We start from the raw sequence: 16977 nt of genomic DNA, 5'->3' as shown, positions 1-16977 counted from the left end.
TAATTGGCAGTGCTTAAATTGTAGAAGCCACCAAAGACTTCACAATACAGTACTCCGCCAGAAAAAGCTGTTTTCAGTGAAATAAATACAGCCCATAGGGGAAAATAAAGTCACATGAACAGGAAACTCAAAGTAATCAAACTGAAAAAGAGGATTGCAATTGCATATGCCAAAGCACAGCAGCCCTAGACCTAAGCAAACTTGTTTACTGTTTGGTTTTGCCTCTAGCTGTAAACTCAGTGTCTTCGTAGTTTCCCTCATAAAGTTGCTTTGTGTATGTGTGTCTACTATTGCCTCTTATCAGCCAGGTTGCCATCTTCTGTCACAGCCACAGAGCCTTCCCTCCGGCGTGCAGCGTGAGCCTAGCTAATATCCTGTACAGTCCTATCTTGCTTTCTGGCTCTGAGTCAGTTCAGAGCTGTTGTTCCTCAGGGCTGGGGGTGAGTGCTAGTCACAAGTCATATGCTCTAGCCTCTGTCTCCTGCAATAGGATGTGGCTGAGGTCTGGTTTGCAAATAGATTGGAGACAAGTTCTGTGCTGATAAGGTTAATGACTGAGCTAAGGCTATTCTTTTATTTTCTTCCATCTTTTCTTCATATAGCCCCAAGCTAACTGCCTTTTTCTGTCGTTCTAGAAACCAGAAAGCTAAAACTGCCCTTAGGGAACATGCAATTCAACACGTGGATTTTTTTTTTACCAAATACTCAGGTAATTTCTTTTAAATGGAGAAACAGGAATTATGGTTTTAAAGCCTTATGTGGTGAGGAAGATGTCAGACTCTAAAACTGCAGAGCTCCAACTGCAAACAGTTTAGGAAGGTACAGGGCCTAGGATTTAGAACCTTTCATGATAAACAGGTAACTTTGTAGGAGGGGACCAGAAGGAGCAACGGGTTCCTTAGGGTAATGCATGCAGAGCCATCACTTTTAGACAGTACTTCAAATTTTGCTTTAAAAGTTAATTCCCCTGTAGGAAGCTTGGATCTTACAAATATGGAAATGGAGCAGAAACTGATTTGTCTGAATTCCAGAGTAAATCAATTACAGGTTTAAAAATCTGTGTCTGACTCCCTTTCCATGGGCTACCGTCTTTATCCTTATATTAATACTGAGCTATTTCAGCTTCATTAATTTGTAACATAGCATTCATAATGAGAAGCCAGAAGGGATCAAACACAAGCTGATCACAAAATCTTTTCATTTGTATTTGATTTCCATACTAAGATACAAACGTGTTTCAGGGAAGCAGAGGGTCACTTGGGAAAGAGAAAAGTCAGCTTAGATTTGGAGATGCAGTATTGTCTGAGAGTTTACCCCAGCTTCATTTCTGTGTATGGGGTTCATTTCTGTTTTCCGGGGGTTCTGAGGTTTTATAATGCTTCCAGGGGCATGAGTATTTCCCAGCTCTCAACAGGATTCTCTCTAGTGCATTCAAAGGCTGGACCATGCTCTCGGTGTCATGACTGCACCTGGCATGTCTGGGGCTGATGGGTCTATCCGGTGAGTCAACATAACACGTCCGTGCTTTTTGGCGTTTTTACTGCTTTTCTCAGCCCTGCCCCCAGTACCTCTGTGCAGTGACTTAGCAACTGTGGCTCCAGTCAGCCAACGCGTGGGACTTTCCTATAGCTTCCCCCAGAGCACAGCAGTGAGAACTTCCTACAACCTGGCCCCAGCATTGTGCAGGGGCTGGCCCTGTGGCCCCTTCTCTCGCTTTCGGAGCAGTAATGCCTTCCCCCTTCCCCGTATGCCTGCCCTGCTTTACTTTCCGTAGCGATCCCGCTGTCGCTAAAACACCGTAGGTCTCTCTCCTTGCACAGCCGTGCACCTTTCCCAGCTCAAACCCAACCGCCCGCCCGGGCACGCTTCCACCGCCGCTTGGCGCCCCGCGGCCGGCAGGGGGTGCTGTGGCCTCTCTGCCGGGCGGCGCCGCTCCGCCTCCGGTCAGCTGAGCGCGCGGTTCCGGCGGGGCGCGCGGCGCGATGCGGATCGAGAAGTGCTACTTCTGCTCGGGGCCCATCTACCCGGGGCACGGCGTCATGTTCGTGCGCAACGACTGCAAGGTACTGACCGCCCGGCAGCGCCGGCTCCCGCTGCCTCTCACCGCCTGCCCGGCTGGGCCTGGCCCGGCAGCTGCGGGGAGGCCTCCCCTGTCACACGTGGGGCCCCGAAGGCAGCCGCGCTGCGGGAGCGGGCAGCGGCCTTATCCCCGTCCCCCGTGTGCGCTTCTCTCGCGGCTCGGTTACACCCCCCCGTGTTGCCGGGGTCCCCGCCCGGGGGCGCAGCGCTTCCCTCGTGCTGCCGGAGCCGCGGTGTCTCCGCCCAGCGCAGCCGTGCCGGGGTCGCGAGGTGTATGGGGCGGCCTCACCCACCGCGCGGCCCGCGCTGGCCGTTACGCGTGCTGTGGTGACCGATACCTCAGCGGGTACCTGGTGGGACTCACCCAGCTGGGGCCGTCGGCGGGACGAGCGCTGCACTGAGGGCTTTGCGAGGCGGCGACAGTCCTGTGTAAAACTGTGAGTGGTCTCCCGGCCGCTGCTGAGCTCATTACAGGGCACTGCAGGCCCCAGGGTGCAGCGAAGCTTACGGATAGCTTCCTTCCCGTGCTTGGGTGTCAAAGCCTGGGTCAGCTTCTGAGGTACAGTTTCTGGGAGTTTAGAGGTATATGTAGGCTGGCACAGTCCCATTTACTAGAAAATGGCCACAAGGTGTGTGTTGGAAAAAGTAGCACAATGGCAGGAGAGTTGTGAACTGATAACCTATGAAAGAGCTGAATGCAACGGCAGGTTTGATTGGGGTAAGCTGAAAAAACATGGTAGAAGCATTTAATAAAATACAGTTACTCGAAGCTGGTTCTCTTCTCTATAAGTTTCATATTTTCTATTCATTTTCTCTAGAAATGACTTTAGATGGGAAGGAGTGTGTGATTGAAGAAAATAGGGTTTTCAAAACCTCATTAATAACGAATTTAATTTTTAGTATTCTGAAGTCAAGTTCCAGCTCTGCTTTGGATACCAGCCAGGCCAGGATAGTTCAAGGGATGCGCAGATTTAAGGAATATTAAGAACTGCAGATAGGGGTATGATTATGTGTATTGCCTGTTCCCTCCTCCCCCCATGCCCTAACTGGCACCTTGCCGCGTACTGTTTTTGACTGGAAAATCTCTGTTGGATGTGCACAGTTTGCAGTAGAGGCTGTTCTCCAGCTTGGCTGTTAATTACATCATTGCAGTACCAGCAAAGGGGAAATTTAAATTATGAGTAGTGAAGTTTTTAATGCATCTTTAATGGGCCTGAAAACATCACCCAGATGAGCATAAGGTGCTTTGATGGCAGGCAGTGACAGGTACCTAAAATCAGTCTAGAATCTGTAGAAAAATGGAAAGGGCGTGTGTGAGAAAAAAGGTCAGTTAGAATGGTTTGGTATATGCTTTAAAATAGCTTTCACTAAATTCAATCCAGGACTTAACTGATGTGCTTAGGAGTCCTGCTGCAGGGTAATCTTTAAGGCTTAAAGCTACACTCCAGAAGATAGACTTTGTGTGTGTGTGTGTGTATTGCATTCAAAAATATTATGTGAGAGGTATGAGGATTTTTTGTTGTCAGGATGGTGCTGTGTCTAGAAAGTGCTGACAGGTATAGACAATTGTTTATTCATAGTACAGGTTTGGCTTTATAGTTATTTTTGCAGTTGATTCTCACAAGTCTGCTATATTTTATTTATAATCAGCTTAATTGTAAATATTTGAGAACTGTGAAAATGGCTGTAAATGAAAGAACGAGGATATGCTTGAAACCTCTTGTTAATAGCGGTATTTGAACTAAAAGTATTGACATTTGTGGGATGAATGTAATTTTTTATGAGCAATGTTGTTAGAGAAACTTCAGCGTTTGATATCATGCTTGCAGTGGGGCAGATATAACATGACCTAGGTGAAGATGTCCCTGCCCATTGAGGTGGGTTGGAACTAGACGACCGGTGAGGGTCCCTTCCAACCCAAACTATTCAAAGATTCTACGATTTGAATGTAAGCATTTGTTTTGTTTTGTTCCTCTTCCTCCGCATCTTCTTGAAGATATTTAGATTCTGCAAATCAAAGTGCCACAGAAACTTTAAAAGGAAGCGAAATCCCAGAAAGATGAGGTGGACCAAAGCATTCCGGAAGGCAGCTGGCAAAGAACTGACAGTGGTAAGAAGTTGTCGTGGTTTACACTTAACTCACTAAAATGGCAGAAATCCAGCCTCTTCAGTTGCAAACAGGTTAGGTCAGTCGGCTGAATGTGACAGACAGTAAGTGGAGAAAAGAGGGATTGTGGCAGTGACCTGAGAGTTTTCTCGAGTGAGCTGTTCATTCGTCTTGACTGTAACATGGAACTTCCTGTTTCAGCTTTGGTGTGGAAGCCAGTGTATCAGGTGTATCAGTAACACATGGTGCTTCCCACATCAGAGGCATTTTTTTTCTCTATATAAATGCTCTACCCTCTGTATATACCTATTTGGTAGTTGTATTTCTGCACAATCAGATAATCTGGGTTACTGGGTACTCCAGGAAGTCTCTCTGTGTAGACACAGTAAGATGGTTACCTTCTGAAGTATCTTTAAAATAATCAGCATATAGAGAAAGTCCTTGCAGAGGTAGGCATGTTTCAAAACCAGCATGTGAGATCTTAGAAACAATATCAAAACAAAAATTACTTCAGTGGTAAAAATACTGAATACTCATATTTCATGGGGCAGTTCTTAAACAATTCAAGAATTACTGTGACTGAGTGTTCTGTCAAAAAACAGATAATCAACAATTTAGTAAGTATTTTGACACTGATTTGCTGCCTTCTGTGGGTCTTCCAAGGGGAAGAATACGATTTTATTTTGTAATGTGACTCTGAGAAGCCATGATTAATTGGAACCTTCTGTAATTATATTTCTTGCTTTCAAGCTGTTTTGGGCTGAGTTAAGTTACCTTTTTTGAAAATAACGTAATTAAAAATTCTTTTATACATGTCTAAATAGGTGACAGTATGCTCCAGTTTTGAGATTATATGCTAAGAGTTAAATCAATATAGAAACACAGTGCTTTGTTGTAGTTCAGATGGTATCTGTTCTTTCAGGAGGCAGCTTTGGGGAAACTGTCTAAATAGGCTTGTGACAATGGGAAGTACTGTAGTTTGTAGGAAGGTGACAGTTCTTGCAGCTTTAAGCGGGTACATTGGAAGGGGTTAAATACATACTTGTTTTCATGGGTTTCAAGTGTTTTATGCCTTTTTGTTGTTTTTATATATATACATTTATTAAAAAAATTGAAGGAGGATATAATCCTATCAGGTATTTTTGGAAGACTGTCTTATTCTGTCACTCAGAATGAGGCAGAGTTGGTCAGTCTGTCCCCTCATACTTGGAATTGAAAAGATTCACTGGCCAGTATGAGGTAGCTGTAATTTATCTCTGTGGGTGTAGGTTAGAAGACGCTGGCACTTTGAACATCTGTACTCTTGTGGGACTTGTTTTTGCTGTTTGTGGTGTGTTCTCAGGATACAGAACAATATGTTATAAATATGTAGAAGCTGACTTGGGATAAACTGCGGTGAATTGATGTGGTGCTGTGTCATGCTTGGCTGAAAATGAATTTTAGGTTCTTTTTGACTATTTTTTTGGTAAGAGGTAGAGTGGCATGTAGATGTTAGTGTACGGTGTGCTCTGCAGCTCGTATGTGCTTAATGCTATCCCCTAGTGAAAACTAGCATTCATCTGCCAATAAAGCATGGCTTGTGAGTGCGTTTGTGCCATTTCTTGCTGTTCTGTGTAGTTTCTGTCTTTGGAACTGCTCAAGTAAAGGTCAGCAGCTGGTCTGATAACTCTGCTTCTCCACTACAAGAAAGAACCTTTGGGGAGGGAAAAGTCTTCAGATAAATTTGGATTAAAGCTAAGCATGCCTAACAAAAAAAAAGTGAGGAAATTATTTTTCCATCTTAAGCTCTTGGGGGAAAAAATCCTAAACAGCAAAAAGAAAAACCTCCAGCTGTCCCAACTCCACTGTCCTCGAAGGAAATATTCAACAATTTCAAATTAATTTGTATTGTGTCAATATTCTTAAAATGAAATAGTTTTGGGGTTTGGATTTTTTGGGTTTTTTTACCCTTTTCAAAATACAGGCTCTTGAGCAGAACTTACTTGACCTGGATTAAATGCTTCTTACTCTACATGCTTCCAATTTTGCCTTCCACCTGTCTAGTCTACTCTGTATTTCCCACTTCACATTGGTCTTCTCTGTTCCTTTTGACTCGCTAAAAGGAAAATAGCTGAGGGAATGTTTCTCTTCAGACAAATCACTGTGGCTTCTGACACTTTGAGGTCAAACTCTCTACTCTAACAACCTTTAGGGATTACTATAAAATAGAAGGAAATAGAGTACAGAAATTGAGATTCTGAAAGAGAGGAAAAATACCACGTGAAATACAAGTTATGTGAGTGCTATAGGAAGAATGTATTGATCTAAATATGCTTTGTATATGATCTGTATTTACTTTTTCTTAATACAGGATAATTCATTTGAGTTTGAAAAACGTAGGAATGAACCAGTGAAATACCAGAGAGAGTTATGGAACAAGACTGGTGAGTCACTGTAGAAAAAGACAAGAGGTGAACTTTGGGGAGTGAACACTCACTGTATATAAAAATGTTTTCAGAAGACTTCATAGATACACTTTGTATTAATTGTATGTGAAATTATTGGGATAATGACCAGATTCTTATATGTGGAGGAGGTTTGAGTTGTGAACAGATGTGGAGTTGCCCTTGTTTGGGGCTTTTTTGGGGGTGGGGATTTGGTTTCTTGGGCTTTTTTTTTTTCTTTGTTTCTTTGTGTTTTTTTTGTTTTCCCCCAAAACTGTTTTTTTTGAATGATCTTCAAAAAACCTTAGTGGTTCTCCAGCTTTTTAAGAGGCTTCCAGTGTACACCGTTATACTGATGCACTTGTTTCTTTCTTCCCACTCATTCCACTTCAGTTGGTTTAATAAATCAATTGCTATAAAGTAGAAGAATTACTTATGTCATGAACAAATGCCACATAGGAGAAAGTGGTAGCTTGCATCTGACCTCAAGGAGAGTAAGAGTCTTTTGTATTGATGGTTAATTGTAGAAAATATATGTAGACACAAAAGTGGAAGTATAAATAAGTTTGAAAATACAATCTACCATAGTTGCTACATGGAATATTCTCTGCACTGCTCTTCAGAGAAAGGAATAACTTCCTCTATGCTATGACAGTTGCTTCTGCTATAGAGGTATTATGGAATACTGTGTCTGTTGCTCCGCAAACTGGCATGTGTTTTCAACTGTAGGTATGTAAGCATACTTAAAACAACTTCTGCTTTATTTCAGTTGATGCAATGAAGAGAGTGGAGGAAATAAAGCAAAAACGTCAAGCTAGATTTATTATGAACAGGTGAGGAGAACTATTTATATTATGGGAGCTCTTACAAACCTGTTTAGTCAGTCAGTCTTTCCAGAGAAACGATTATTGAAAGTTGTAAATGGTTATTTGCTTTGTACAGACACAGTCATCCAAGCAATGGGGTGGAATAGTTTGAGTGGGCTCTACTATGCTACCAAACCACTATGCTTCATTGGCTATTCAGTGAAATGTAGTTTTGTACACCTGATAATAGTTATATTTCCTTGTTTGTAAAACAGTCTTAGATTTAAACAAATTTCTGGTAAAAGTTGGTGTAGTAGTGGCTTTTGTTGGGTTTTTGTTGATTTTTTTTTGTTTGTTTGTTTTCTTTTGTGTCCAGTATATGCTTGAATTCATTTTCAAATACTTTATTTCCTTATAATTATAGTTATTTACAGTTTCGTACCTTTAGCTAAAGATGTGTCTTGCAGTGGAACAAAAATACACATCTTCTCTTTGAAGGTAATGGAATTTAATTTCTCCCCTCCCCAGATTAAAGAAGAGCAAAGAGTTGCAGAAGGCAGAAGACATCAAAGAAGTCAAACAGAATATCCACCTTCTTCGTGCTCCACATGCAGGTAAGAACTTGCTTTACCTCGTTATCTTAGGTTAATTTATGTATACAATTTAATGATGATTTTTTTTTATATAACTAATTCTACAGATCAAAATCCTGTGCATTTTTCTTATAATTAATATGTCTATTGAATATAAGAATAGCTCTTGCCACTAAACATAAGCAGTGCCTTTGGTCTGAGTCACATGTAGCATTTTACTTAGCCAGTTCTGCATGCTGGGCTTTTCCTTATTTGAGTATTTTAAATTGCACTCAACATCTGATACTGTATGTACTGTGTGTTTGTTAACCCAATACATCTATTTAAGTCTTTCCTTTGAACTGGTTATTTGAACTCAACAGACTATACCATTGATTGATACAAAATTCAGTGGTTAAACTGCTTTTTGAATTTCTTAGCTAATTTTGAGAGTAGGTTTTATTGTAGTTCACTGTGTATAGTGAAACTTGCATGAAAATACTGTTTCTTCAGTGTAAGCCTAGCAGTATTTAAAATATCATGGAAATTTTGCAAACTTTCACCAAAATCTGTGCCTATTTCAGGTATAATAATGTGTATGCTTTGTTAGTGAACTGAGTTTTTCAGATGGAGAAATCTCTTTCTCCTAAATAATTTTTTGGTTTCTAAACTATTACAAGCACTGCCTTGTGTTAGAGGATGTTGATAAAATGGATTGTAAAGATGATGTCTTTTATAAAATACAGGTAATGAAGTAGTGTAATGGAGGGAAGTTTCCATTAGTTACTGTTTTATAAAAATAACCAGTGGTTTTGTCTCCGTGGTTTTTTGTGTCAAACAAGCTTTTGTTAGGATAAATTTAAACTTTGGTTTGAGGGAAGAAGGAGAAAATGTAAAAAGATCTGAATTCAGAAGAATAAACCTGGTTGTTTGCCTTTGCTTATGGTAACTGAATGATGCACAATAGTGTGCAGCACATCTGTCAAATTACAGCTACATTTTCAGTGCTTTGCAATTCCCGCTGGGCCTTCAGGAGAGCAGAATCAAATGTCAGCCCTGGATTTTATTATTTTTGATAGTATTATGGGGAGCTAACACAATTGTCATCCAAAACAGCATTCAGGAAGGCTTAAATCTTGGTATGAAAACTAATGGATGAAGGCCATTGATCTGTTAAAAGTAATGCATTTTTATAGTCCTTTGTAAGATTCTGCTAAGAGCTCTATCAAAGTTCATCATAGTACATGAAAATATATGCTTTTAGATTTTGCATAAAACCAGCATCAGCTCTTCTGTTGAAACCTTGAGTAATTTTAGGTGGTGATAGAGGTTAGCCATAAATATTTGTAAGCTTGATGGGTTACTCCTAAACTCCTAGAATAGACATTGTCCAGAGAACAACAGTTACTTGTGTTTAGAGAGACATGTTGAATTTAACTTTTTTCTTTGCTTTGAAGGCACACCAAAACAGCTGGAGGACAAAATGGTGCAGCAGCTACAAGAGGATGTGGCTATGGAAGAAGACTCTTAAAAGACTTTTATTTTCTATTTATATCTCTACAGCAGTTAACAGTTCTTTATTGCCTCTCATAGTATCATTCAAAACTATCCTTCTGGTTGAAGAAAAACACTTTTTAGTGAGTAGCTGGAATTTGCAGTTTGGTTTTATAAAAAAAAATTGTAAGAGGGATGCCTTTTTGGGCAGTGCTTGCAGTTCTGTAACTTGAGAACATATCAGCAGGATGGAGAATAAAGCATATTGTTTGAGATACTGTGTGCTCCTTGGAAAGTTACACTTTCTGCATAACTTTTCCATGATAATTCCAGGAATAAAAGATGTTGGCCCTGAGCTTTTCGTATTTTGTCTTATTTTATCTGTTCTTTCAAAGTGGTAAAAGTAGGTAAAAATCCGTCTTAATGGTTACAGGGTAGGGCAGGATGTATTGTTTTCTTCAGTTCAGTGCAGTCCGGACTTCTTTGCATTCTTGTCATTCTGATGTTTTTTTGCTTTGTTATGAATGCATATAGTATTTGTTTTATTTCCTTTTTTAGTCAGTTTCCCCAGGATTGCATTGCAGTTGACACTTAAGCCTGGCAAGGCTAACATTGGCATAGGACTTAGGGCTGTTTGGAAAACAGTCATGGTGATAACATTCGGTGTGAAGTTGGACCTGCCATCCTCGTGATATACCAAAATTCAAATGTGATGTGTAATCGGACTGATTGTGATGATCAGTAAATCACACTTTTGACTGTTTTATCTAGCATTTGAGCTTATTTTGATAGAAAAGATGATGATGTTAAAGTATTTTGCGGATTTTGGTGGTATTTATCTTTATTCAGTGTGTCATCAGTACTGAGATAAATACGCTTGCTTTTTTCAACTGTCAGCAGTTTATTTACAACGGTGTGATCAGAGAAGCCTTTCAAAGGCATTAAAGATAGTATTTACTTTCTTGTGAGTGCTAGTTATCCTGAAAAACAGTAATCTGTAGTTCTGTTCCAAGCTTGAATATGTGCTATCTCAAGCACTGGAAAACTTCTTACTACCACCTACATGTGTATTGTGTTATTCAGAAGAGAGTCATATTTGAACGTAGGAAAAAAGGCAATGGGTACGTGTGAAAGAAACAGTGATTGTACTCAGTTTTTCATCTCTTGGTTTATGAATTATGTTTAGAATGATACATTTTAGTGAGCTAAAATAATTGAATTCTAGTAATAAAAATATAATTCATATTTTCATAAAATTAAAAGTTTTGCTGTCATTTCAACTTGGCTGATAATGTGATACCTGAGAAGTATTTTGAATCTGTAATATTAGTATCTCTCCTGTAAACTGTAATATAAGTAACATCTGAAAAGCGTACGGTAAGTTGGCCAGAAGACATACGTCAGTGGGGTGAAATCACTAAGATGCTACAGTATAAATACAGTGTGTATATATATATATATATGCATGCTATATATACACTAAGATGCTTGCAAATAGTGAAGGGTGACTTTCACAAAATGTTAATTAGTGTGTTTATGTGTGACTATACAAATGAACTCAATATTTCAGCTTGGTAATTTATTTAAAAAATATTATTATAGTTTTTTTTTAATGAGCTTTTAAGATGTGATGTTCATTGAGTGCCAAGTTTTAATTTTCTGCAAAAATAATAAAGTAAATCTGCAGAGAAAGGTAGTGAATCCCATTGGATGTTGTGTCATATTTATATACAATCTTCATAGTTCGTTTTTTTAGCATTAAATTATTTATTGTACATAATATCTGTAGTTCTTCTGACCATGTATCTTTAAATGAGCTGCAATATTTAATTTGTTTGTGTGCTCTCTAAAAGTGTCTCTGTGGGATTGTTAACGCTTTCCTTGGAAGGTTTGTAACTGAAGCAGTCTTTGTGTGGCAGCTGAGAAGAGCTGTTTGGGGAGTACAGCCATAAATACTAAGCATCCTGCCAGTTGTATGAATTGCTTAACCTGTGTACCTCATTACAGCCTGCATAGTAGTATAATTGTAAGTATGGGCTTTGAAAATTAATACTGAAGAATAGCATGTGTGCTATTCTCCTGAGCAGCAGAGACTTGCAGCCTGCTGGGTATACCTTGTGAGTACATAGGTAGTTGAGATTAAAAATCTGTCATGAGCAACATGCTTACAGCACCTGCTCTGAAGGCACCCTTGTGTTTTGTGGGAGTGTTTGTATGTTAATTTGATTGCTATGATGTCCTCTTGTCTGTGTCAGCTGGAGCAGGATGCTGCTGAGGCAGCACATGGTGACAGGGGGAAGAACTGCATCTGGGCAACATGGGGCTAGTTACCCTCCATCCTGCCCATCCCTGCATAACCAGCTGCAGAGATCTTCCTGAGGAGCTGCTGAGCTGAGAAAGAGTCAGGGTTTTTCTTTTTAGCTGTCCAACCACATTTCTAACGGGAATTGTTCTTCAGAGACGTTTTGATGGAGAACTGTTGTTTTCTTAGCGTCCTGAGGATGAAAACTTTCAACTAAGCCAAAGCTGAAAATTCTTTCAGGTTTTGCATTTTGTTTATAAGGCTTGGAGAGAAAATGTCCCAGCTGAGCGGTATTCTGGTGGTCATGGAAAAACACTGCCAAATATCAGGAAGTAAACACATTTCTCATTCCACTTGAACAGCTTTAGCTCAGATGCTGCCTTGCGAAGGAGTGGGTGGTGTGCAGGTGATGTGCAAACAGGGAGCCTCTGTCCATTGCCTGCCCGTGGGGCTGATCAGTGCCCAGTCGTTTGGGGAAGCAGGACCTTCCATCAGTTCCCCCCAGAGCACATCAGAGAGATGGTATTTTATGAGCAGCACATCATTATTCATAGAGATCTCTATTGGTGACATATGTCCCCGTCACTGATCCTGTGTGTATTGAGATCTTGTAGGAATGGAGCACAAGATGCTGTGAGTACAGTCTGTTACAAGACTGATGATGATGATGTGTCCATTTGAGTCACCATTTAATCAGAGAAATCATGTATGAATAACAGGTAGTGCTTAATCCTAGTATACAGTCTGTCTTGCTTGGCATTTACTAGATCCAACAAATGCTGTTTCGTGTTTGTACTTGATGCCATTGGGAGCCCTTCAAAACAAAGTATCATGGGCTCAATCAGTACAAATGTGATACCCTAGTTTTAAGAAATGCTGTTTAGTTTCAGTTGCCGTCATCTTTTCTTGCAAAACAAAAACAGATGTGTTTTTCTGACTGTGCAAAACGTGGAAATGTGGATTTTAATGGTGATTTATTAACTGGCTTTTTCTCATATTTCCCCTTTTCCTTTTTAATCCATCACTTTAATGATTTCAAGTTAAATGCTGGCTTTGTTTTCAGGAGAAGCTTAACCTTGTAGTAGGCACAGTAACCTGGTGCCTACTGCCTCACTGCCTCTGACTGCAGGGCCCTGAGCAGGCCTGTGGCCCTGAGAGGTTGCAGCACTGCCCTGAGCCCTCAGAGGTGCCTTTGGGATCTTTTATCAAGTTTTACTCTTTTTTTTGGTATGTGATTGTCATCGTAACTCTCCAAAACCTGACTGCTCGGGGTGGTGTGTGCGGAACCATTTGTCACGCCCGGAAAGCGCGTGGGCCGTGCCGAATGGCGCCATTTTAGACCGTTTGGTTTACGTTTTGTGGGATGGCGAGTTAGGGAGGGAAAGAAGTGTTTATTTGTGTGTATGGAGCTGTGGATCAGGGGTGTGTGTGTGTGTGTGTGTGTACCGAAGGTGGAGCAGCAGCTATGTGGTGGGAGCGCCCAGGGAGCTGCCACCAAAGGCTGGTGGCAGGGCAGGCAGGGCAGGGCAGGGCCTCGCTCCTGAGGGGAAGAGGCCCTGAGGCTGCGCTGGGAGGAGCTGTGCCCACGAGAGCTCATGGACCTCACAGGCTCGCGGTTGTGCTCAGGCCGTTTCCGTGTCCTCAGACAGAGTAAGAGCTGGAGATACTTATTTTTGCCTTTGGTTATGGGTTGGTTTTGTAATCTTCCACTTGTTGCTTCAGTTGTCTGCGGAGTCTCTTGTTTTCTTGTCAGTTTTTAATCCTGAGAACAGTGAAGTGGTGGGTGGTGGTAGGGGCTGTTGTTTTGCTTGGGTTTGTTTCAAGAAAAAAGCAACAACCTTCCCAGGCTTCCCTTTCAGTCTTCCCTTTGCAAGTGCTGACTAATACTCTGTGGAAAAGGTGAAAATTACTGCTTTCTGTGTAATGAAGTTGTGCTGAACTGGTGCAGGTTTATTTTCTTCACAGGAAGCTGGGCCTTCCCGTAGTTTTGAAAGATCTGACTTTTCAGTCTGAGATATTCTTGAGGTACTCTTTAAGTAACAGCATGATGGAGCCCAGAACACGTACAAGATCTGTCCTTTTGCGACACAAAGAAATATAAATCAGTATGTTGACATGGTCATATGTGTCAATGGCTGGAAAAGCAATATAGACAGCTGCTAATAGGTCCAAAGGCTTATGTCCCTGGAGACGGTATTGCAGTCTCCAGGCTGTTCAATTCCTCAATTACTGTTCTGGGCTCAAAAATTCAATCTCCTTCACTGGCCTAAATTATTTATGGGTTGCACTGAACTGCGACCAGGGAGAGCAGAAAGCCAAAATAAATCAACCGCTGATAAAATTGTTGAGGTCTGCTTGTTGTCTGTCTATGTATTTTTAGATCTCAATTTTAAAGGCTGTATGCAGAGAAATGCCTAAGTTTGTTTGGTTTTATGATTTTTAACATTAGTATAACTAATAATTAGTCTTTGGTGGTTTTTGCTAAATACAAGGAAGGTGGTTTTTTTTTTTTCCTAACAGTGACCTAATTGGCCTGATTTTAGCCATAGTGTTTCGAACAAGCAGCGTGACTTGAGACCAGGTAGGAACAGAAGGAGAAATAAGGATCTGTGGAGGTAGCTGAGTTGGAAGACGTTCTTTGCTGGTTTTAGTTGTTTGGTGGGGTTTTTTTGGTTTATTTTGGATTTGGGGTTGGTTTGTTTTGTTTGTTTTTTTTTTTTTCCCCTTTTTGTTTTTTCTCACAAATGAAATAATACAACATCTCTTGTATTTCATATTACATTTGGTTTGGTAAAGACGCTTGTTTCTTAAACTGCTGTTGTTTCACCTTCAGAAAGTACTCAAGAGACCATTTTATCTTGCACACATATATACATGGTAGTAAAGGTATGTAATGGGTGAAGGGGGACATCAGCTCTAGCTCTACAATCATTGCGATTTATTAGTGACGTTGTTTCAGTACAGGGAACTGACTCCTGAATGGAAATAGATGTGATATTTACAAGCAAGAATATTGTGCACCCACAACTTACCACCTAGAATCAAGGCAGGGCTCTCTGTGTAATTGACAAGAAATTCTTGTTTACAGTTACATGAGCTGTTTTCTGTAAGACTCCACTGTGCACCAGGCTTGCTGATTAAGAGAATTGCTTTGGTGTAATCCTCTTTGACTGAAGTGATTGCTGAGTGGAGAATTTGAGAGATTTCTCAGTACTTGAGAAAATAAAAAGCTGTCTGAAATTCTTTCCTGTGTTGAAGCTAACATTGGTTACAGTATCTCTGTTTATGCAAGATGGTTCCTAAGGTAATGTAATTCTTTTAGCCTGGCTGCGGAAATTGTCTCTAGGACTGGGTAAGGTAAGATGTGGAAAGACCAAATAGGTTTTTTTCATACAGGGACTATTGCCTGACATTCCCAGCATTAAGCAAGTTCAGATTAGACTTCAAATCCCATGTATTCACGCTTTATGCATTTTAGACACAACACTCAGGGACAGAGTAGTAGAGGGCATACAGATTTAGCTTTATTCATAAAGGTGGCAGACCTGAACGCAGCAGTCTTAAAACTCAGCTGTGTGAAGACAGCTTTTTCTTCTAACAAGCCTAACAAACTGGTGATGGTTTGGAATCAGAAAGAACCAATGAGGCTGCCCCTCTGGGCTGCTTCTGCCTTCTCTGGTCAGTTGTGCCTGGGTACAGATGGGAAGCCATTCAAGGCTAATTTGATTAGCTCTACCCAGTTTGTGAATGATCTCTGGGGAAAATCTTTCCTTTGAAACAGAAGAACCATATATCATAATGTGATCCTAATTCCTGTGTGATATTTAGAAAGAAATAGTATTTATCCTTAAGCTAGGAATAAATTTAGAATGATCTGTGCACAAAACATGCTGTAATCCAGATTTCTTTAGGGCATGTCCTTGCTACTGCTTGAGCTGCCTCACAGAGAGGATCCCTGGGATATCTGGGGAATGTTGCTATGCTGCTTTTTAAGAACTTATGCTTTTTGTCCATAGATGTCTACCTCCAAGTCTTGTGTTGACCTGGGGGGAGATTGTGTGCCACATTTTGTCACTGGTGCTGTTAGAAAGTGGTGATACAAAGGTGACAGGAGGCATTCTTCAATTTTCACAGCTGATGTAGATTCATTTGTTTTGAAAGGGAAGGAGATTGCCCTCTGAAAATTGCTTTTGCTGGCTGTCGAAGGCTTTCTACAGCAGATATATAGAATTCAGGTTCTGCTTAAAAACACTGCTGTGAACACAGGACACATTCTTAGTTCAAACTAAAGATGACTGAGCAGGGTAAAATCCTGTAGGCCTCTAACAACAAATTTATCCACTTCCTCTGATTAAAGGAAAATAGTATCTGCAGGCAGCAATATTACAAGCTTTTCCAGTGATCATCAGGGTCTGCATTTCACTCAGTTCAGTTTACTTTCTTATTGTATCATGTGTAATGATCTACATGAACCTGGTCATATACGGAACATCTAAAAGTACTCTCTGTTTTCTAAGGATATGCCAACTTCTGCTGAACTACTTCTTCCAGAGTGTGGAGTTTTTTGGCATTCATTTATATCTCCCTTAATTGTATGAGTTTCATCTGTTTGTCCAAAATTTGCTAATAGTTTTTTCACTTTTTTATGACAGTCATATTGAATCCAGTTTAGAAACCTTTAAAGCCTTTAAACTGAAAATAGGAGAACTTTTGTGATGATTCGCATCTAGAGTTCATTTAACCTTGTACTACCAGCGGTGGCCAGTATGACAGATCCTTTCAGAGAAGTGCAACAACGCATGCGTCTGAGTGACCTTTTCCATGGTTTTCTTATAAATTCAAACAGTCATTTAGGGATTTCTTTGGAAATTGCTGGTGAACCAGCAATTACAATTTACTGTGACTGTATCTAACAATTTTTAACCCCTCTATACTTTAGTTTCTCAAATGTAATGTGGTGAGGAATACTCTGCTTAATTGCTTATTGTGAAGAAGAATGAACTTACGATTTGGGTTTGATACCATTAGGGTTTTTGTAGTTCTGGTCTTGCAAGAAGCTGAATAATCATTCTTGTCACCCCCTGCAGTGTTTGCAGTGTTGTGGACCTCCAGTTACATATTTTTGAAATCAAAGGGTCCTAATCTGTACCTGTCTGTAGGAAAACATACTCCTCTAGCATTTTTGTTGCTCTTT

The 16977-nt window shown here is 40.5% G+C and overlaps 1 protein-coding gene across 1 annotated transcript; it reads left to right on the top strand.

Annotated features, from left to right (window-relative positions):
• Positions 1-1904: 1904 nt before the first annotated feature.
• On the top strand, positions 1905-9836 carry RSL24D1 (ribosomal L24 domain containing 1). The gene is made up of 6 exons (XM_061446993.1): positions 1905-2063; positions 4076-4189; positions 6537-6609; positions 7379-7442; positions 7944-8029; positions 9445-9836. The coding sequence occupies exons 1-6, from the start codon at positions 1983-1985 to the stop codon at positions 9516-9518; spliced, it is 492 nt and encodes a 163-aa protein (XP_061302977.1). The 5' UTR covers positions 1905-1982; the 3' UTR covers positions 9519-9836.
• Positions 9837-16977: the final 7141 nt, after the last annotated feature.

The sequence above is a fragment of the Pezoporus flaviventris genome, unplaced genomic scaffold (assembly GCF_033815535.1).
Source record: "Pezoporus flaviventris isolate CSIRO_AGI_PZ_B2104156 unplaced genomic scaffold, CSIRO_AGI_Pfla_v1 ptg000006l, whole genome shotgun sequence".
In the NCBI taxonomy this organism is placed as follows: Eukaryota; Metazoa; Chordata; class Aves; order Psittaciformes; family Psittacidae; genus Pezoporus; species Pezoporus flaviventris.
The sequence above is the reverse complement of the archived record's forward strand: the minus strand, read 5'-3'. Positions and strand labels throughout refer to the sequence as shown.

What these genes read in the sequence shown, in the direction of transcription:
- RSL24D1 (XM_061446993.1), top strand. Translation starts at nt 1,983, where the DNA reads ATGCGGATCGAGAAGTGCTACTTCTGCTCGGGGCCCATCTACCCGGGG. An exon ending in AGAGTTATGGAACAAGACTG is followed by an intron (nt 6,610 to 7,378) that starts GTGAGTCACTGT and finishes GCTTTATTTCAG; the next exon opens with TTGATGCAATGAAGAGAGTG. An exon ending in TCTTCGTGCTCCACATGCAG is followed by an intron (nt 8,030 to 9,444) that starts GTAAGAACTTGC and finishes TTTGCTTTGAAG; the next exon opens with GCACACCAAAACAGCTGGAG.